The sequence below is a fragment of the Chiloscyllium plagiosum genome, unplaced genomic scaffold (assembly GCF_037043375.1).
Source record: "Chiloscyllium plagiosum isolate Xiang-an unplaced genomic scaffold, Cpla_swu_hap1 HiC_scaffold_17, whole genome shotgun sequence".
NCBI classification, from domain to species: Eukaryota; Metazoa; Chordata; class Chondrichthyes; order Orectolobiformes; family Hemiscylliidae; genus Chiloscyllium; species Chiloscyllium plagiosum.
The window spans coordinates 67,954,444-67,976,794 of NW_028270155.1; the positions used below are offsets into that span (position 1 = coordinate 67,954,444).

Sequence of the window (22,351 nt, forward strand, 5' to 3'; positions counted from 1 at the left end):
TGCACAAATAGTAACTAATAATTTTAGTTAACAATATTGATATACTAAAAATTATAAAATTTTTAATGTGATTATGTAACAATATTTTATCAATTTCCTTTGTAGAGGTATTAACCAATTTACAATAACTAGAATCAGCTCTACCCTGCATGACTAAAGTTCTATAGTATACATAAACATGTCCACAATATTGAAAATGGACCAATATTTATCAAATGAGATATTTTTCATGGGATGTGGATGTCAATAGCAAGGTTAGTATTTGTTACCCATCCCTAGTTCTCCTTGAACTGAGGGGCTTGCTAGACCACTTTAGAGGGTAGCCAAGGGTGAACCACATTGCCAGTCACATATATGTCAATTTGGATAAGGATGGCACATTTCCCTTCCCACACAACATGAGTAAACAAGATGCAATTTTATGACAATCAATGATCGTTTCATAGTCACCGTAACTAAAGCTTTTAATTCCAGATTTTAATTGAATTCAAGTTCCAGCAGCTGTCATGGTGAGATTTGAACACATGGCCCTGAAATAAAAGATTTGGGTCTGTGGATTGTTAGTCCAATGACATATCACTGCATTTTCATCTTCCCATTTTAGAGATAATATTACTTAGATATTCCTCCTCCAATTTCTCCTGTTCTTTTGATGTGCCTGGCTTGTGCTGATTCCACAGGTGTCAGCAGTCCTTAATCCACATGACCATTCTTTAAGTGTACCAAACAAACACTTAACAATTATCATTACTGAAGATAAATTATAGCCAAGTTAATGCTGTCTTCACCCAATGTCCAGATATCACTGGAACCGGCCAAATATAATGCCTGTATTAGAAGTTTTTGTTATCACCACCATCCCCTTCAACTGGCTACCTTGCTTTGAAGGATTCCCATCTGCTTAAGGTGAATGTTCCTCTCTGTCAACATATTACATATAATGTAAGGCATTAAGAAGATTCTGCATTCCAACTTTGAAACATTGTAGGGCACTAATTGATCCAAGTACCTGAAAAATGTTTTGAACAAACTGAAGTTCATTTTGCAGCTTTAACTTAAGCTCTAAATGGTTTCTGGCCTTAAGTTGATTACCCACAGTCAAGTCCAGCATCAGTTACATAATTAAAAACAAATGAAACACTATAGATGAACTCAATATGAAAACTTGATGTGTTGACACTGGAGAGTTTTCTAAGAACTGAATATTAATATTTTGGGCACTGACTAAAGTTGGCCATTTCAAGTGTTACACTTTCTGGTTAGCAAATGCAATCACACTGTGGTTGTATAGAAACATGAATGATTCTAGGGTGACCCTATTGTTATTGTGTTGGTCCTTATATGAGCAACTGAATGTTACGGAATGAGTTATGCTTATGTAGTTTTAATAATGGAGTCTTTAGTGCAGAACAGTAGTTTAAATTACCATGACAATGGTAATCAGTCAGTGTTGTAATTTTTGGAAATGCAGCCAATTTGCAAACAACCAGCCCAGTTAAGAGCAATGAGTCAATGACCAGATAATTTGTTTTTGTGTTTATGGAGAATAAGATATAAGTATTTGGTTGGGATAGTGAAGTTAATTCCCCTGCACTATGCAGTTGAGAACAAATCATTGCATAATCCGGACATTTTAAATCTGAAAAATACAAGAGACGTAGATAAATGTTTGAAAAGAAATGTTTATAATTATTTGAGTATACAAATACGATATATTAATGGATACTTCATCGGATATATTTGTATGTACAAATATAATGCCTGTATTAGAAGTTTTTGTTATCACCACCATCCCCTTCAACTGGCTACCTTGCTTTGAAGGATTCCCATCTGCTTAAGGTGAATGTTCCTCTCTGTCAACATATTACATATAATGTAAGGCATTAAGAAGATTCTGCATTCCAACTTTGAAACATTGTAGGGCACTATTTCATTATACAGACTATCTTAGACTCTTATGGTGATAAGTACAACTGTACTATACGTTTTCTCTGCAGAGTAATATTAACCTTTGAGATTCTCCCCAGCCCCACCCCCAAGAGATGTTTATTCTTCTTACATATCTTCAGTGCGTTTCATTTTCTCCTCAAAACTTTCAAAGCATTCAGCATGGTACTGCTCATAATAACTTCTATGTCAATTTGATATGGTGTTCATTTTTCCTGCAGACCTTGAAGATAGCTTGATGAAAATGCAATTTTGTCCAACCAATATTGTGCAAGTACCCTTCTAATAAGTATACATTCAAAGAAAACACTGTCACAACGAAGTTAATACAATTTTGTAGCAATATTCAAAAATATGGTCTTCCTGCTAATGTGCCTGTAGAATGCTTCCTAATTTACTGGAGTGACAAGGTTAACTGTCTTCATTTCCAGAGTTAAAAATCACTTAACACCACATTATAATCCAACAGGTTTATTTGGAAGCACTTGCTTTCAGAGCGCTGCTCCTTCATCAGGTGATTGTTGAGGTTAAGATTATGCTCACAGAATTTATAGTCAAAGGAGTCCACTGTCATGGAGATGTGATACAGTAAACAACCTTTGATTAAAACTTTAATCTTTTATAATGGATAAGCTGGTTTCTGTTCTTTTATATATAAATCCGAGAACTTCTTTTAAATTACATTCTCAAGATAGCTCAGCTTTTTAAAAAATCGGTGTAAAGTCTGTCCGTGTTCCAATGCTATGTCAGAATGACAAACCCTCTGTACAATTTTATATGGATTCACGCAATTTTTGAACAAAATAAAACATAACTCTGCAAAAACAAATTCATCCCATAAGCTTATATATGTGCGCATGTAGGAGCGACAGACTGAGTGTGCGAGTGTGGGCATGTGGGTATGAGTGCACGTGATAGAATGTGTGTGTATATATATGTGTGTGTGTGTATGACACCAATTGTTAAAGTTCACTTGAGAATGTAACTTTTAAATGTTCTGCGATTTACATATGAAAGAACCGAAACTAACATGTTCATTCTAAAAGATGAGACTTAACAAACCATCCAGATTTTTTCAATACATAATTTCAGTTACATCACACTGTAAACTTTTGCTATAAATTCTGTGCCTTAGAAGGTTATAATCCACAATCATCTGATGAACGAGCAGCGCTCTGAAAGCTGGTGCTTCCAAATAAATCTATTGGACTATAACCTGGTGTTGTGTGATTTTTAACTTGGTTAAGTGTGTGTGTGAGATGGGTTATGTGTGAGAGGATGTATGTGTTGGTGTGAATGCGGGAGGTGTATGTGTGTGCATATGAGAGAAAGCTTGTATATGAGGGAGGGTCTGCGTGGGTGTGTGAGTATGTAGGACTGTGTGTGTGTGTGTGTGTGTGAGAGAGAGAGAGAGAGCGAGAGCGAGAGTATCATGCAGTGGGATCACCTGTATGACATGACCCCAAGGTCATCAAATTTAAAAGAAGTTATGGGATTTACATACCAAAGAACAGAGACGAGCATATCCCATTATAAAAGATGAAAGTTTTAATTGAAGATTGTTTACTTTATCTCATCTCCATGACACTGGATTCCTTTGGCTATAAATTCTGTGAGCATGATCTTAACCTCCACAATCACCTGATGAAGGAGCAGCACTCTGAAAGCTAGTGCTTCCAAATAAATCTGTTGGACTATAACCTGGTATTGTGTGATTTTTAACTTGGTTAAGTGTGTGTGTGAGATGGGTTATGTGTGAGAGGATGCATGTGTTGGTGTGAATGCGGGAGGTGTGTGTGTGTATATGAGAAAGAGCTTGTATATGAGGGAGGGTCTGCGTGGGTGTGTGAGTATGTAGGATAGTGTGTGTATGTGTGTGTGACAGAGAGAGTGAGAGTATCATGCAGTGGGATCACCTGTAGTGTGACATGACCCCAAGGTCATCAAATTTAAAAGAAGTTATGGGATTTACATATCAAAGAACAGAGACGAGCATATCCCATTATAAAAGATGAAAGTTTAAATTGAAGATTGTTTACTTTATCTCATCTCCATGACACTGGATTCCTTTGGCTATAAATTCTGTGAGCATGATCTTAACCTCCACAATCACCTGATGAAGGAGCAGCGCTCTGAAAGCTAGTGCTTCCAAATAAATCTGTTGGATTTTAACTTTGTCCACCCCAGTCCAAAACTGGCACCTCCAAGTCATGTCTTGATTACAGTAATTGTACTCCAAAATAATAAGGAACAATAATTCTCATTCAACTGGTCATACTGACTTGAGATTTCTTTTCAGTATGACTAGAGATTTAGACATACACACCACATTATAATGTAAAATATATCTGCATGGTTTAATATATTTGGATCCATCCCACATTAATTTGCTTCATTGTGGGTCTGAAGCTACTGGTAACTATCAAGTTACCTGTATCTCATAACTATCTTGATAAACTTAAGCTGTGAAATTAAAGTACGTAATATAAAAACAATGGAAACCCTCAGCAGGTGAGGCAGTTTCTTTGAAGAGAGAAATATAGATTCTAGGTGGAATTTTTCCATTCTCAGTTGAAGTATGTTGTCCAGTGTGATGTTCAGCATCAGCGGCAAGGAGAGTGGGAGTAAAGGTACTGAACTCACTTCAGTTGCCTCTTCCTCTCAAGTACCCCTAGGGAGGAAGAGCCATACACAGGCCTCCTAAAGATTTTTCTCGGGACATTCCTAAGGTTCCCGGCCCCTCCAGCCCCACCTTTGATGCCAAAGCCTGTAGAAGTCCATGTCTGGAACAGTCAGCCTGAATCTGGGCAAGACACATCCAGCAGACAAGGGCTCTCTAGGCCCAAATTGATCCATTGATGTCCACTCCAGTTTTTCAGGTCAAGTACAGAGCAAGATCCCTCCATCCAGCTGTGAAAATTGACTACATTCAGATGTAGTGGGATGGAGAGAAAGGGGAAAAAAAATCTGAGGGCATGCATTATATGTCACACATAATGAGTGACATATAATTGTGAATAAGTTTTCGTGTTTACAAACTATATCCTCACTTTCATTCTTAACCACTTGTGTTCCAGTATCATTTTTGCTGTAGGACCTGATTAAGTAGTATCGATATAAGAGATTAAACATTTTCAGAATCGTAAGAATGAAAGGAATTGAAATGGCCAATAATTGGTCATTTCACAAGCAACCAACTACTTGTTTGCAGATAGCCTCAGATGTCATGAATCCTTTAATTGTGATGTTAATGACTGCAGTCAAGTCATTATAAACACTGAAGCTAAACACATTGTGCAGAGATTGTTCTAGGTCAAGGCCTACACCTGTTATCCCACACTTGTGAGTGGGAGTACGGGATCAGTACAGATTTCACACATTTCTGTGGGGAATTATTTAATCTATATATGAGCTTTTCAAGGGTGTGCACTGACCTTCAAGTCTGGGTGGTGTAAAATGGATAATTCACATATCCACACTCTCTCTTTGCTGAGAAAACTTGCACAAAGTGCTGGCTAATGCAATAGCTATGCTTTATTACAAGATGCTCAAGCATTTCAACTCAATCCTTGCAGTTTATATTGAAAGATTACCAATAATGGAAGGGTCAAAAGGAGATTCCTCAGGATTCCTCTCAACCTGCAACAGACCTGGATGTGATAGCCTCATGGCAAACTTAAGAGCTAACTAACCTTATTGCCATGTGGTGTTACAGCACTGTCTCAGTGACTACTGCTTTTTCCCCAGTGGTCAGTAGGACATGTCATGTGCAGATACTTAAAAGTGGGATCACCAGATGATATCGAGTGTACAAATAGATGGATAACTAAATATTTATTTGGCAATAAAAGAGTTCAAGAGCTACAAAAATAACAAGGTTGCGTGTTCTTTGCACAAAGCAGAGGTTATGTGTCATATTACGAACAAATTAATAAATTAAAAATAGCCCTTTTATCTTGGAAGCTGGGTTTGATGAACTAAACTGACAATCATAGCCAAAAATGATCTACAATTTGCAGATTACTGTACTGTTATCATTCACCCTAACAGATTTGCAGCAACATTTACATAATGGCTAGAAGGAGTTTGCTATCAATCATTCAAAAAGTGACTTGTCTATAAGGTGGGTCATGCTTTGATTTTTGAAACATTAACATCTTAATGATAAGGCACAGCAGCAACAGAAAAGGAAAGAAAGCAAAACCAGCACCCCAGATCCCAATACCATATGGGATGTCCTGGCCATGTGCCTGAGTAAGGGAGTTGATAATCAGACAAGTCATGTGTCTACACATGGAAGGGGAAGGTGGCAAAAGGAGATTACCTTACATGCAGCCAGCACCATCATTTTAGGGTCTTAGGGAAGAAAAAAAATCATCACTGTAAAAATCCAGTCTTCATTGTGGGGCAAATGTGGGGAAGGTTGTGTCACCTTTTCTTTGCCCCACTGCAACATTTTAAACCAGGAGCAGTAATTTAACTTTGCTTTTGGAGGATAACCATAGGACACCCATTCAGCACTCTTCCATTCACAACTACTCAAGACATTTTTTTATTTGAACCTTTCTCAATCTCCTTAGCCTTCTACCACCAACAGATTTTCCCTTTTCTTCTTATTTCAACCTCCCTCTTTCATTTACAACTTTTGCATTTCCACTTCTAATCAAACGTCATCAACCTGAAACATTAATTCTCTCCATGGATCTTACCTGACCTGATTAATTATTTCTGGCATCCAGTATTATTTTGCATTGGATGGATGTCTGTTACAACTAATATCTCCATGGATGTAGTTATTCACTTGATATCACAGCAGAAGTTCAAGTTACAGATAAGCAGCAAACTAGCCCCCTTACCAGTTACTTCATTGTCATATTTTTGATCCATTCAACATGACATACTGATCCAGAGAATTGGATTCAACTCACAATCTAATATGACACCATATGCAATCAATTTAAAACTATTTTCATGAATCAACACTTGCTGCTGTAGAATATATAATTTGGCAATGCATATTGGGTATATTCTCATCTTACTGTCTGGACATTAAGACAAAAATCAATAGAAATAAAATTTTAGCATTTCAATGCAGGTGATGGTGGTGGGGGGGAAGCATTGCTAAAGAAGTAGGAAATGTCATATGGCAACTGTAATACCTGTATCATTCAGGTGATAAATTGAACATGTAACTTATTGTATTTAGATAAGAAATTCTCTATACCGTGATCAAAATTTTTAATAGATCAGAATATTACACTAGTAGCCAACTTGAATTGATACAAAAAACATTATTTGCAAGTGGTCAATCTTACCTGCTGTATCAATCCAATAAAAACATGGATCAAAAATATCTAGAACATAGGAGAGAATTTTAAAATATTATCAAATGAATAACATTATTAAAAAAATGTTTGTGCTAACATTGCACCTATTAACCTTGTCAATCTTACTGCTTTTTAACTATCTTGTCACTCTGAAAGACTGCTTTTAATTTTAATTATTCTGAGTAATGCATGGAAACAGAAATATCCCTCAGAATATTTCTGATGAGTTGGGAGTATACAAAAATTCAGATTGCAAAAATTAAAGAGGGTATTTAGCTATTCACCTGAGCAAGTATTCTCTGTTCAGATTTGAGTAATAGAATCGTTAGATCACAAATGAGAGTATTTGGCACATGTGAGACTATGACATCTTTCTAAAAAAACCTTAGCCATCCTCACTCCCTTGCTGTTTCACGACAGAGAAATTTTCTATCTTTGGGTCATTAACTAACCCACTTTTGAAAGCCTCAATTGAATTTATCTCCACAATGCTCTCAAGTAAGGATGTGAAAGTTTAGAGAGGATGTAGAAAAGATTTATGAGAATGGCTTCAGGAATGATGAATTTAAGTCACATGACAAATTGGAGAACAGAAAATTGTGAAAAGATTTTATAGGAGGATTCAAGTGATGGGGGTTTTAGACTGAGAGAAAGCAACTGTACCCCCATTGGCAGAGACGCCAATTAAAGGTATTTGGCAAAAGGAACAAAGTTACATGAAGCAAAATCTCTGCTATGCTGTAAGTGGTTATGATCTGGAATGAACCATAATCTGGAACTTCTGGAATAACAGAAGTTAACAATTCATATAAGTGCAGTGAAAATTAATGTGGATTTCAACTACATTTTGCAAACTGTTGCAAATGAAGGTAGATGCCATGTTATTTGTGGACAAAGAATAATTATTACTTATACTATTTGTTTGGCCTTTGAATCCAAAGTCAAATTCATGATTATTATTATTTGCAATTAACATCTTACATTAATCCAATTAACCATGCAGGACTTGCATTTGGGATGGCTTCATTCTTGAGGAAATAAGCAACAGAAGATTCAAAAACAGGAAAAGCAGCTCCTTCAACACCTTTTGACAATAGGTTGAATCAGCCAGCTACATAGAGATGAGGAATTACACATACAATGCTTTCGTGTCCCAGAATAGAATGTTCATCTAGTGAGTTTACAGAGTTGAACCATATTTTTTGGTTCAATATGACATGGTACTTTAGGAAAGGGAGTGGAGAAATTAATTAGGAACTTTTAATGATCTTGGAAAAATCATTTTACTGCCATATATATGACTGGTGATTAGAACTGTGGCTGCCCATCAAAAGTCCATCATTTACTGTAAAAAAACACAACACTACAAAAATGTGAGAGATAAATGTTAATCTGTTTTTCTCTTTTATGATTGGAATCTGCTGTGTCTTTACTATATTTTTCCAATTTCATGTGCAACAGTAATTTTGTGCATAGCTTAACCTAAAGAAATTACAGTAGAGTGCATGATCTATGTTTATGATGGACATCCATCCCATATCTCTGCCATGTAGAGTGGTTGCCCATGATTTATCGCTTCACATACTGCTGACCTGTGCATTGTGTAGCTTGAGAAACCATGCATAACAATAAATATCTATTCCCATTAATTAGCATATTATCATTTTCTTATTTGAAAATTCATCCACCAACAGGGCAAAGGTGTTAAGAGCCCATTAGCAAACTTCAAATGGAAAACAAAACTGTGGAAAAACAAAATGCACAATATTACATGGTTGTTTGAACTTTGGGTTCAAATGACAGGATTTAGATGTCATAGCTATACCCCATTGCTCAAGAACAACAATACCATTTAATTGACTTGAGTGTAAACTGTACAGAGTTAAAAGCAGTTTTAATTAAATTCAGTGGTTTTCATCTAATTAGCCAGACAATAGGATGGAATAAATAGTGGGATCCTTGGTGCATAGGAATTTTGGAGCTAGAAGCTGACCTTCTGCTCTATATTGGGGCAAACTCATTTCAGAACATAAATATTCAATGGTCAGCGTACCATATGCTAAAAACAGAATATGATGAAGTCTGAACTATTTGCTGCCATTTACGATGGCAGAAGTTTAATTTTCCTCCACATACGTTATGACAGAAAAAAAACCTGAGGTGACACAAATCAGGAGGAACTGCTAGAAGAGGGGCAAGGGTGGTGTCATCCTTAGTGTAATTAGTAGCTTTGTACTCCACAAAAACACTGCAATTCCTCCTAGATAACACTTCAATCTTGCAGTCTAGGAGGTCTTCCTAGACTGAGTGTGTGCAGTTACTGCCTTTAGAGTGTGCTCTGAGATGTTTGTAACTGATAGAGGTCTGGAGCAGTAAATGGTGAGCTGGAGTCATCAGGTAACTGCTCTGACATTCAGTCTAGTTTCTATCTGGAATGTGAGCATGAAGCTTGCAGTAGTGTTAAATGTGTGGAAGAAACTAGATTGAGTGAAGTGCAGTCAGGTTCAATGAAATGTCATATTTCAGAAACTGTAACATACATGCCGAAGTTCCACATTCCCATCACTCACCCACTAGTCATGAAACTGTGAATGTTAGATGCGTCATGATTGATGAGAGTTGTTGATGGGTGAGTGATGGGAATGTGGAACTTCTGCATGTATGTTATAGTTTCTGAAATATGACATTTCAGCGAACCTGACTGCACTTCACTCAATCTGTATTCACTGCTCACAATGCAGCCTCCTCTACACAGGGAGAGGAAACAGACTGGGTGGCTGCTTTATAGAACACCTACATTCTGTCTGTAAGAATGACCCTGAGTTTCCAATTGTCTGCCACTTCAACACACCACCATGTTCCCTGGTCAACATTTCTGTCTCGGACCAGCTGCAGGCTCCAGTAAGTGCAAGCGGGAAGAACAGCATCTCAGTTTCAACTTGGGAACCCTGCAGCCTGGAGAAAGTGAGGACTGAAGGTGCTGGAGATCAGAGTCGCGAGTGTGGTGCTGGAAAAGCACAGCAGGTCAGGCAGCATTCGAGGAGCAGGAGAATCGACTTTTTGGGCATTTCCAGCACCATGCTCTCAACCCTGCAGCCTTCATGATTCAATATCAAGTTCAATAATTTTAGAACTTGAACACCTTCTTCTATGTCCTTTACCTACCTTCACTCTCCAGTCCCTGTCATGACATAGCTGCTTTTACCCCGAACTCCTGACCCACCCTGTCTTTGGCATATATATACCTCTTCTCCAAGCTCCTAATAGCTCTGAAGAAGGGTCATTGGACTCGAAACATTAACTCTGCTTTTTTCTCCACAGATGCTGCCAGATATGCTGAGTTTCTCCAGGAATTTCTGTTTCTCTATATCACCAAGCATTGAGTTGACCAATGAGCAAATGATTCATGATGACTGTTTTGTTATTGTGCGGAGTAGGCTAGTAAGGGACAAGTAATGTGGTACTCATGAATCACTACAAATTCGTCGGATCAGTAAATATTATGTTTTTTTGGCACGGGTATGGATATATATATATGGAGTTTATTGTTGTACACTAGATGTACTAAAGTGCTTATGTAATTGCTTGATTTATTAAATGTAGCCTCATAAATCTTGATGACTGGGCTCAGCTTTGCCAGTCTTCCATTTCACGCTCATGATTTCCTTCTTCCACAGTTTGCTGCTGCTTTCATCTTCAGCATATTCTGCTGCAAAGTTACACAGTACACAACAGACATAATTCAATTTCTGTAGTTACAGACCAGGATAATAAAGTGATCTCTTTGGGGACCTTGCTCAACTGGATTATCACACTTTTCCAGACCTGTCAGGCCTCTGATAGGTTAAACAGGTGTTTGAAGCAATAGGAATGGGGATTTATGTAGTGGATTAGAATTGCTTCTGTGAAAGATAAAGATCGACATGAATTTTGGTTGAACGGTTTGTTTCCATGTTGTGATTTGTCAGGTTTTGTCCTTGTTAACAAGTGGTTATTTAAGCAATGCCGCAGTGAAAATCTTTGATAACCAACAAGCAGCCTTAATATCTTTGTGGTCCTTAAGATAATGTTGGTGCCATTGACTGTTAGAGGATCAAGAAATTGTGAACTGTCATGATAATGAGCATTCATGTTCAGAATTTTAAATATTGCATAATTTAATTCTGTGCATTCATTCCTATAGTGTATTCATTCCAATCCCCAAAGTCACAGATCTGGTGGATAATTATGTGATGGGCTTTTTCGTGGATGAATTTCATGGATGATACAATATTTTGGATTGATGATAGGGAATAGGCACACATACTGTTAATTAAGACATGCATTCCAGAAAATACTGCCAAATAGTGCAAGTGGAGGGATCTTTTCCACTGCAATTTGCTTTTCATGGTAACATGATAAATTCACTAACCTTGCAAACAAATATATTTGTGAATTCCTGATGCAAACATGCACTGAAAAAGATCTCCTTTGATGGCTTTCCTCTGTTATAATCCATCGGCTAGGAAGTTTGTAATCAATTACTCACCTTCTGACTCCCAAAGTCTGCCACCTCCTGTCAGGTGAGCAGAATATTTGCCTCTGGCCTGGATGGTATAGCGCCTGTTGAAATACGGGCAGCACAGTGGCTCAGTGGTTAGGACTACAGCCTCACAGCGTTGGGGATCTGGATTTGGGTCCAGCCTCGGACCGACTGTCTGTACGGAGTTTTCACATTCTCCCTGTGTCTGCATGTGTTTCCTCTGGGTGCTCCAGTTTTCTGCTACAGTCCAAAAATGTGCAGGTTAGGTGGATTGGCCATGCTAAATTGCCTATAGTGTCCAGGGTTGTGCAGGATGGGTGGTTTAGCCATGGGAAATGCAGGATTACAGGGATAAGGTGGGTCTGGGTGGGATTCTCTTTGGAGCGTCAGTTTGGACTTGATGGGCTGAATGGCCTGCTTGCACACTGAAGGGATTCTATGAATTCGCAAAAAATGTGATACCATCCAGGACAAACCATCCAGCTTGATTGACATCTCATCTACCACTTTGATTACTCATTCCGTCCACCACCGATGCGCAGTGGCAGCAGCATGCACCACCTACAAGAGTCACTAATGCAATTGACCAAAATGCTTCGACAACTTAAAAAACTCATGAACTCTTAACACATAGAAGAACAAGGGTAGCAGATCCCACCTGCAAGTACCTCTCCAAACCACATACAATTCTGACGTTAAACTAGACCATTATATTGCTTTTCTGGGCTTAAATCCTGGTACTCCCTTCTTTATGCACTGTGGGTGTATCTACTCAATTTAGACACAGCAGTTCATGAAGACAATTTCACACCAATTTTTCAAGGGCATTATGAATGGGAAATCAATGACCCAGCCTGGACACCCATTCCCCATTAAAATAAAATTCAAAAGAAGCTGTAATCTTCATAGCCACTGCCAGCTGTATTGCTTTACAAGGAATGATCTCAACTATACATGCAACAGCATGCCCAATTCTGCATAGCCTCTTTAATTTGAGTGGTTTGGGAGCTATCTTCATAATGTTAAAAGTACAAACAAAAATTCCAATTGACCACCTAAAATGTAAACATAACTATCTGATATGCTTTGCCTGGTTAACTTCCTGATGAAGAGCTTATGCTCGAAACGTCAACTCTCCTGCTTCTCGGATGCTGCCTGACCAGCTGTGTTTTTCCAGCACCACAGTTTTTGACACTAATTTCTTTTGTCAGGCACTGTCATTTTGCTTGAGGCCTTGAGAAAGTCAGCCTAGGGTGCTTACCAGAAACAGACAAAAGCCTCATTTCAGTCAAATGAAAGCGAAATACTGTGGATGCTGAAAATCTGGAACAAGCACTAAAAATGCTGAAGAAACTCAACAACATCTGTGGAGAGAGAAACCGAGTTAACATTTTGAATCCCGTATTACCATTCTTCAGAATTGGCAGTCATATCATCTACTCAGTGGCATAGTCATTGTGTCACACAGGTGGTAATGAAATATTTAAATTCATAGACCTCACATTAGCATGCAATCTCAGCTTAATTGTCTGAAGGTGGCTGAAGTATGGACAAAATAGACAAGCAGCCTCTGATTGACCCTTCCTTCCAGCTACCAACCGGATTCATTCTTTCTATCGATCAATCAAGTCAAATCTTCTACCTGTCTGTGCTCACTTATCCCTACCTCACCACTACACACCTCTCCCCACCCAAAACCCTCCCTCACCCCCCTTTATCTGCAGCTCCCCTTACACCCCTAGTCCTGAGGAAGGATTACACCCAAATGTTGACTTCTCCACCTCCTGATACTGCCTGGGTTGCTGTATTTTTTCAGCCTCCTGCTTGTGCTTGGATTCCAACATCTGCAGTTTTTCTGTCTCTAACAAAGCATGGTCAACCCAGTGACAATACACAGAGATTAAATCTTTCCCCACGTGTTAGCACATTGAACAACGGTGGCAAAATAAAATGTGGATTGTGGAGTCAGGTGCATCCTTACGAGGCAAAATTGTTGGGCACTAATTGGTCTTATGTCACTTAACACTGGGCCACAGAACAGCATGCACAAAAGCCTGCAAATTGGTCACCCACACACCCTCTCAGTCAAAGGTTGCAGAAAGGCTTCTAAAAGAGAAAGAGTGTCTGCACTTGTTGGTCTACAGCAGTGCATTCTGCTTCTCACCATTTCTAATAGTCGTCTCAGAAGGAAACGTATCCGTATTTTTGAGGATCTTGGGAAATTCATCTGGTAACAGAGTGTTGGTGCAAACAAAAAATAGTAAAGATCTAAAAAGAAGATTCAGAAGAAATTACATTTCATTGACTAATGACAACAAATAACGTTAAACTAAAGTTAAATTTTGCTTTCCTTCATAATTGGCCCCCAAAATACAATAGCACTGACTGAAAATTTAGAAACATATGCTTATTATAGTATACACTGCGATATTAATATATGAACCCACTAATTTTGCAAGAACTTTTGATGTTTGTTTTCGTTTAAATAACGGTACTAACTCAAATTTTACTATGGCAAAGTGCAATTTTAACCTATAAAGCATTAAACATTGTTTGTACAATTCAAAGTAAACACACAAAATGCTGAACTTAAAGGATGTAAGCTTGCTAGAAAATCAATATTAAATATTACATAAATACCTTCCTACAATGAGTCACTGACCTCACACATACAACCATGAAGAAGAGTTGAACGGAGATCAAATGGATTCCCACAAATATCAGAGGAAGTACATTTTGGTAATATGCTTCAATGGATTTGTGGCTGACTCTACAGAGGCCTGACCAATAGTGTAGAAGCAATTTAACTGCACACTTTCTTGTCTAGGAATGAAGTTTAGCAGAAGAAAAGTGTATGAAGAACTAAATAAGTGAGGGACCACAGCGGAGGATCACTAACTTATTGATTTATTGAGTCATTGACTTAAAAACTGCTGTAAAGGAATATTTCTTCCGAAACATTTGTAGTTTTTTTCTTGAATAATACTGAAGAGAATCAACTATTGAACCAAAAAGACTGATACTTTTGTTTCCAGAAGATGTTTAACGCTGCTTCTGTGCAGTTAGGATTCCAAGGTATATAAAACACACTAAACGTAATGTCACAACCTGAGCTGTCATTCTGATATTCATTTTCAAAATGTCTAATACCTACCTAAAATTGTCCACAAGCTATTAAGTGATACATCTACCAAGAATGGACTTGTGCATGGGTGCTGTAGTTAGAGCAGATCTGATCCTAAATGGCTTTAGAAAGCCTTAATATTCTGTATGTTCCATTACAATAGCTCCTTGAATCATTTCCAGTCATTATAAGTTAATTACTGGAAAGAAAGAAGGACTTGCATTTGTTTTTGCAAGTTTCATCACAGCAATGGAATCCCACTATAGGAAATTGAAGCATTATGACAGATTAAATGTAGCAAACTAACTTCTGCACAGCAAGTGCCCACAACAGCAATGTTCTAATAATCAATTAATCTGTTTCTCTGGTGTTGATTGAAATGTCAGTAGTAACTAGGGCACTAGACAGACCTCTATTGCTCTTTTTTAAAAACTATGCCACAGGATCTGAGAGGTTAGCACCTCAATCCATAAGGCAACATCTCAAACAGGGCAGCAATCTTATAGTATTCCACAAGAGTGTCGCCTAAAGTTTTGTGCTCAAGCCCTGGAGTGAGACTTGAATCAGTTATCTTTTGACTCAGAGATAAGAGTGCTACCACCTGAGCCACAGCTAATAGCAACAGAGAGTGTGGACTGCAGATGCTGGAGATCAGAGTCTAAGTGTGGCACTGTAAAAGCACAGCTGGTCAGACAGCATCCAAGGATAGGACTGTTGACATTTTGAACATAAGCTCTTCCTGATGAAGAGCTTATGTTCGAAACGTCGACTCTCCTCCTCGGATGCTGCCTGACCGGCTGTGCTTTTCCAGTGCTATTCTTTTAGACCCACGGCCAATAGTGTCAGCAATTTGTTTCTGCACAAGGAACTTAAAGTCTAGATCCTGAAAATAAAACACCAAATTGGCATTTTTGGTGAACAAATTCAGAAACTTCAGGCCAACAGTAGGACTTTCACCATGTGAACTATACTGGCATTAGTTGGAGCAAACATTCTTAGCCAGACTTTAGTATTGTATAGAAATGAACAGATTTAATTTTAATGTAAATGGTCAACAGCACTCTTAATAAAGTTAGCATCTTCTGCACTGCAAGAATCAACATGGTCAAGTCCCCCAACTGGTAAGGAAACATGATATTTGACTCATTAAATGTTTGATTTAGTTTCATCATGTTTAAGTTTCTGGGACCTTTGGAAGAATACAACAATAAGGCTAGCTATTTACACTTATCCTACTGTCATCTTCCTTTTTTCTCTCTTCTATCTTTCTCGTTCCTATGTTGAAGCTTATAGTCAAGCAACTACAAACTAGCAAAAAGATCACTTGCTTCAACTGCTAAGGTCTCCTTGATGGACAGAGTTAGCACTTGTCCAGCAACAATGCTGTTTCTGGAACAGAGTCAAAAATGGTGGTACTGGAAAAACGCAGCAATCAGGCAGCATCCAAGGAGCAGGAGAGTCAACATTTTGGACATAAGCCCTTCATCAGGAATGATGAAGGACTTATGCCTGAAATGTTGACAGTCCTGCTCCTCAGATGTTGCCCGACCTGCTGTGCTTTTCTAGCACCACCCTTTTCGACGCTGACTCTCCAGCATCCGCAGTCCTCACTTTCTCCCTGCTTCCTGAACATAATAAGAATGGTATTTTCACAATTCTGGACAAATTACAGGTAAAGTTACTATTTCAGAGGTCTTTCTCTCCTTTTCCATTATATCATTCTTTGTTGCCTTGCTATCTCTCCATTTTATCACTTATACTTTAGGCATTATCTGAAGCTATTTTTGTAGCAAATACACTGCCTTCATCAATTTCTTTCCCTTTGTTTTGTTGAAAGCATGATTCAGTCTATCTCTTATTCAGAACTGTTCTCCTACCTCTCTGATGAAGAGGTATTCTGTCTTATGTCAAATCACAAGGAAATTATGGTGTTGAGGAGCTGGTGTTGGACTGGGGTGGACAAAGTTAAAAATCACACAATACCAGGTTATAGTCCAACAGATTTATTTGGAAGCACTAGCTTTCGTTGCGCTGCTCCTTCATCAGGTGGTTGTGGAATATAAGATCATAAGACATAGAATTTATAGCAAAAGATTACAGTATCATGGAACTCAAATGATATATTGAACAAACCTGGATTGTTAAATCTTTCATCTTTTAGAATGGGTTGCAGGTTTTGGTTCATTATTATGTAAATCCCAGAACTTCTTTGAAGTCACCTTCTCAAGGTAACTTAAGGTTTTTTAACGAAAGGTGACATCTCAGCTCAGACAATGCACTAAATGTGTGAGGTCAGGGTCTGTCTGTTTCCCAATCTTGAATCAGACTGGTTCTATTTCCAAAGCGGAATTTTAAAATATGACATGTATTGACTGCCTGCAGACTGTGTATTTTTTGAGCAAAATAGAATGTATCTGCAAATACAATTCTGCAAATACAAATTTACCCCACAGACTTATATGTGCGTGTGCATGCATGAGACAGTGAGTGCGTGCATGTGAGTGTGTGCGTGTGAGTGTACGTGAGAGTGTGTTTGTGTGTGTGGGTGTGATGGACCCACTTCGTAAAGTGTGGGTGTGGGGAGTGTGTTGGGTCGTGGAATGTCCTCGTTGCATTATTTGTCTGCCAGGCATTTGCAGATGAAGTTATGGGGATATCCGTTCTTGGCAAAAACTTTGTAGAGATGTTCTTCTTCTCTTCACAGGTCGGGAGTCCTGCAGTGTATTGTAGCTCTCTTGAACAGGATCCTAATGCAGCTTCCCTTATGTGTGTTTGGGTGGTTGCTATTGTAATTCAGAATCTGGACTCTGCGTGTGCCCTTTCTGTACACTTTTGTTGTGCATTCCCCGTTCTGTATTCTTTCTACCATCACATCCAGGAATTAATTTCCTCCTCTCTTGTAAATTTGATCCCTGTGTGCATGTTGTTGGTAACCTGGTCTGTGCTCGAGACCTCTGTTCTTTTAATTATTACAAAAATATCATCCATGTATCTGATCCAAAGTTTGGGTCGGATTTGTGGGAGGGCTGTTTGTTCTAATCATTGCATCACTGCTTCTGCTATGAGCCCGGAGATGGGTGAGACCATAGGACCCTGCATTAGGATTCTGTTCAAAAGGGTTACAACACAATGCAGCACTTCCAACCCGTTAAGAGAAGAACACCTCTACAAAGTCTTTGCTAAGAATGGATATCCCTACAACTTATCTACAGATGCCTGGCAGACAAATAATGCAACGAGGATATGTCACAACCCAACATACTAACTACTTTACCTAATGTAAAAGACGTCTCAGAACTGATAGCCAAACTCCTCAACCACTCAGATTTATGACAACACAAAAACCAACAGCCACACTCAGACAACATCTCACCAGAACAAAAGACCCAATACCCATCATGTGCAGGACATATGTGGTATACAAGATTCCATTCAGAAACTGCATGACACACTATATAGGACAAACAAGCTGACAACCAGCCATCCGCATTCATCGACTAGCCACTAAATGCCACAACCAGCTATCATTATCTATACACAGAGACAACAAGGACCACAAATTCAACTAGGATAACACAACAATAATAGGACAAGCCAAACAGAGGACATCCAGAGAATTCCTAGAAGTTTGGCACTCACCCAAGGACTCTCTCAATAAACACGTTGACTTAGAACCAATATACCCACCACTGCAACAAATAACTGGAACTGGTGACTCGAAGCAGCGGGTATGAAACCAAATAGATTTCCAACTAACACAGTACAGTAGCGCTTCATAAGAAGCTCCACAGCACTGAGGAATTGAATTGAATTCAATTTATTGTCACATGTACAGTGACAATAGGCACAGTGAAAAGCTTTGTCTTGCGAGCAATACAGGCAGATCACATAGTTAAGTAGCAGAGATAGTAAATAGTAGGTGAACAGTGGCAAAAACAAAAACACAAGTACAGGCCAATGTTAAGAGTTTGTGAGTCCGTTCATTATTCTAGTAGAAACTGTTTCAAAACTGGCTGGTGCGTGTGTTCAGGCTTCTCTACCTTCTCCCCGATGGTAGAAGTTATAGAAAAACATTGCCAGGATGGGATGGATCTTTGAGAATCCTGGTGGCCTTTCCTTGACAGCAGGCCTGGTAGATGGGAGGTTGGACTTTGTGATTGTCCGGGCTGAGTTCACCACTCTCTGTAACCGTCTCCAATCTTGAATGGTATGGCTGCCATACCAAGTAGTGATATATCCAGACAGAATGCTCTCGATGGCGCAATTGGCAAGGGTATTCACCGTCATGCTAACTTTCCTCAGCTGCCTGAGGAAGAAAAGACGTCATTGGACCTTCGTAACCAGTGTGTCCACATGAAGAGTCCTAGAAAGCTTGTTGTGGATGACCACTCCCAGGAGCTTGATACTCTCCATTCATTCCACCTCTGTGCTGGTAATGTGTAGGGGGACATGAGTAACATCCTGCCGAAAGTCAAAGAGTTTCTTGATTTTGCCGGCATTGAGAGCTAGGTTGTTCTCAGTGCACCATTTTTCCAGGTCTTCCACCTCTCGTCTGTAATCTGTTTTGTCACCATCTGAGAATCAATCGACTACGGTGATGCCATCATCAAACATGTAAATGGCATTAGTGTGGTATTTGGCAACACAGTCATGGGTATACAGTGAGTACAGTAGGGGGCTGAGTAAGCACCCCTGGGGGGCTCCAGTGTTGAATGTTAGTGAGGATGTAATATTGTCCCCAGTGTTTACTGATTGTGGCCTGTGGGTCAGGAAACTGAGGATCCAGTTGCAAAGAGTGAGGCTTAGTCTGAGGTCACTAAGTTTAGTAATCAGTCTCGAAGGGATAATAGTGTTGGAGGCTGAACTGTAGTCAATGAGTAGGATTCTTATGTAGCTGATCTTGGTGTCAAAATGTTCTAGGGAGGAGAGAAGGACAAGTGATATGGCATCTGATGTGGATCTATTGGTCCGATAGGCAAATTGGAATGGGTCAAGCGTAGCGGGGAGGCTGGAGTTGATTAAAGCCACCTAGATGTCACCTAGAAAGAGGACAAAACATCAGCAAACCAAATTCTCAGCTCAGCGAAAAACTGTAATCGGCACCCGAGCTACAATTCTTTACACAAACCCCCATTACTCCTACCACCACTTCACCAGATTTCACTGGACTCTCCAACCTCACTTTATATAATGGAACATTGTTCTTCTCACCAGGAATTCCACATATTACCACTTTTTCTGGCAACACTCCTTCTGAACTACTTACCTCCTAACTGCTCTCCTGGCTATCCCCTCAGCTCTCACAATCAAAGACTGACATGCACTTGTATCTCTTAAAATTTTAATTTCTTCACCTGCCCCTCCTGGTATACAAGTCAACCTTATTCAGGCAAGTAAATTCTTTAAAGGTTGTACATTATTTTGCAGCTTTTAGCTTCCACTATGCTTTCCTTTACCACTTCAACAAAACTCACTGGCTTGTGTTTTCCCACATCAGTCTTCCCAGTGCTTGTTAATAGAACATAGAACATAGAAGAATACAGCGCAGTACAGGCCCTTGGGCCCTCGATGTTGCGCCGATCCAAGCCCACCTAAACTACACTAACCCACTATCCTCCATATACCTATCCAATGCCCTCTTAAATGCCCATAAAGAGGGAGAGTCCACCACTGTTACTGGCAGGGCATTCCATGAACTAACGACTCGCTGAGTGAAGAACCTACCCCTAACATCAGTCCTATATCTACCCCCCCTTAATTTAAAGCTATGCCCCCTTGTAATACCCGACTCCATACGCGGGAAAAGGTTCATACTGTCTACCCTATCTAACCCCCTAATCATCTTGTACACCTCAATCAAGTCACCCCTAAACCTTCTTTTCTCTAGTGAAAACAGCCCCAAGTGCCTCAGTCTTTCCTCATACGATTTTCCTTCCATACCAGGCAACATCCTGGTAAACCTCCTCTGCACCCGTTCCAATGCCTCCACATCCTTCCTATAGTATGGCGACCAAAACTGCACACAATATTCCAGATGCGGCCGTACCAGAGTCTTATACAACTGCATCATGACCTCAGGACTCCGGAACTCAATTCCTCTACCAATAAAAGCCAGTACGCCATATGCCTTCCTCACCGCACTATTTACCTGGGTGGCAACTTTCAGAGATCTGTGTACATGGACACCAAGATCCCTCTGTTCATCCACACTACCAAGTATCCGACCATTAGCCCAGTACCCCATCTTTTTGTTATTCTTCCCAAAGTGAATCACCTCGCACTTAGCTACATTGAATTCCATCTGCCACCTTTCTGCCCAGCTCTGCAGCTTCTCTATATCCTGCTGTAACCTGCCACATGCTTCCTCACTGTCAACAACTCCTCCGACTTTCGTATCATCCGCAAACTTGCTCACCCAACCTTCTAACCCCTCTTCCAGGTCATTTATAAAAATGACAAACAGCAATGGTCCCAAAACAGATCCTTGCGGAACACCGCTAGTGACGGCACTCCATGAAGAAACTTTGCCATCAACTACTACCCTCTGTCTTCTTCCATCCAGCCAATTCCTAATCCAAACCTCCAATTCACCCTCAATGCCATATCTCCGTATTTTCTGCAGTAGCCTACCATGGGGAACCTTATCAAACGCCTTACTAAAATCCATATATACCACATCTACCGCTTTCCCCTCATCAACCTCCTTCGTCACCTTTTCAAAGAATTCAATAAGGTTTGTGAGGCACGACTTGCCCTTCACAAAACCATGCTGACTATCCTTGATCACATTATTCCTATCCAGATGTGCATAAATCCTATCCCTTACAATTCTCTCTAAGACTTTGCCCACAACAGAAGTGAGACTCACCGGCCTATAGTTACTAGGGCTATCCCTACTCCCCTTTTTGAACAAGGGAACCACATTTGCTATCCTCCAGTCTTCTGGGACTACTCCTGTAGACAAAGAGGACATAAAAATCAAGGCCAATGGCTCTGCAATCTCGTCCCTTGCTTCCCAGAGAATCCTAGGATAAATGCCATCAGGCCCAGGGGACTTATCAATTTTCACCTTTTCCAGGATTTCCAACACCTCTTCTCTACATACCTCAAAGCCATCCATTCTACTTATTTGTGACTCAGTATTCTCATCTACAACAATGCCCTGTTCCTGAGTAAATACTGAAGAAAAGTATTCATTCAGTGTCTCCCCAATCTCTTCCGCCTCCACACGCAACTTCCCACTACTATCCTTGACTGGACCTATTCCTACCCTAGTCATTCTTTTATTCCTAAGTCATTCTTTTATTCCTGACCACAAAACCTGCATCTTTATGCGGCCTACAGTGAAAACACCTGAGCTTTTTTACTTCTGTTTCTCCTTCACGGGTTTCCTTTTCACCTGTGGTAAATTACCTTTATTATCTTCCATGA

At 39.5% G+C, this 22,351-nt stretch overlaps 1 protein-coding gene across 3 annotated transcripts in view; it reads right to left on the reverse strand.

Annotated features, from left to right (window-relative positions):
• Window positions 1-22,351, reverse strand: part of LOC122558555 (diacylglycerol O-acyltransferase 1-like) — a 177,894-nt gene that overhangs the window by 45,682 nt on the left and 109,861 nt on the right. For all 3 annotated transcript variants that reach the window (XM_087996049.1, XM_087996051.1, XM_087996050.1), the window contains 2 exons: window positions 13,961-14,064; window positions 7,263-7,301 (listed from right to left, as the gene is read on the reverse strand). In XM_087996049.1, coding sequence (XP_087852175.1) covers window positions 7,263-7,301; window positions 13,961-14,064 — 143 coding nt within the window. The remainder of the gene's footprint in view (window positions 1-7,262; window positions 7,302-13,960; window positions 14,065-22,351) is intronic.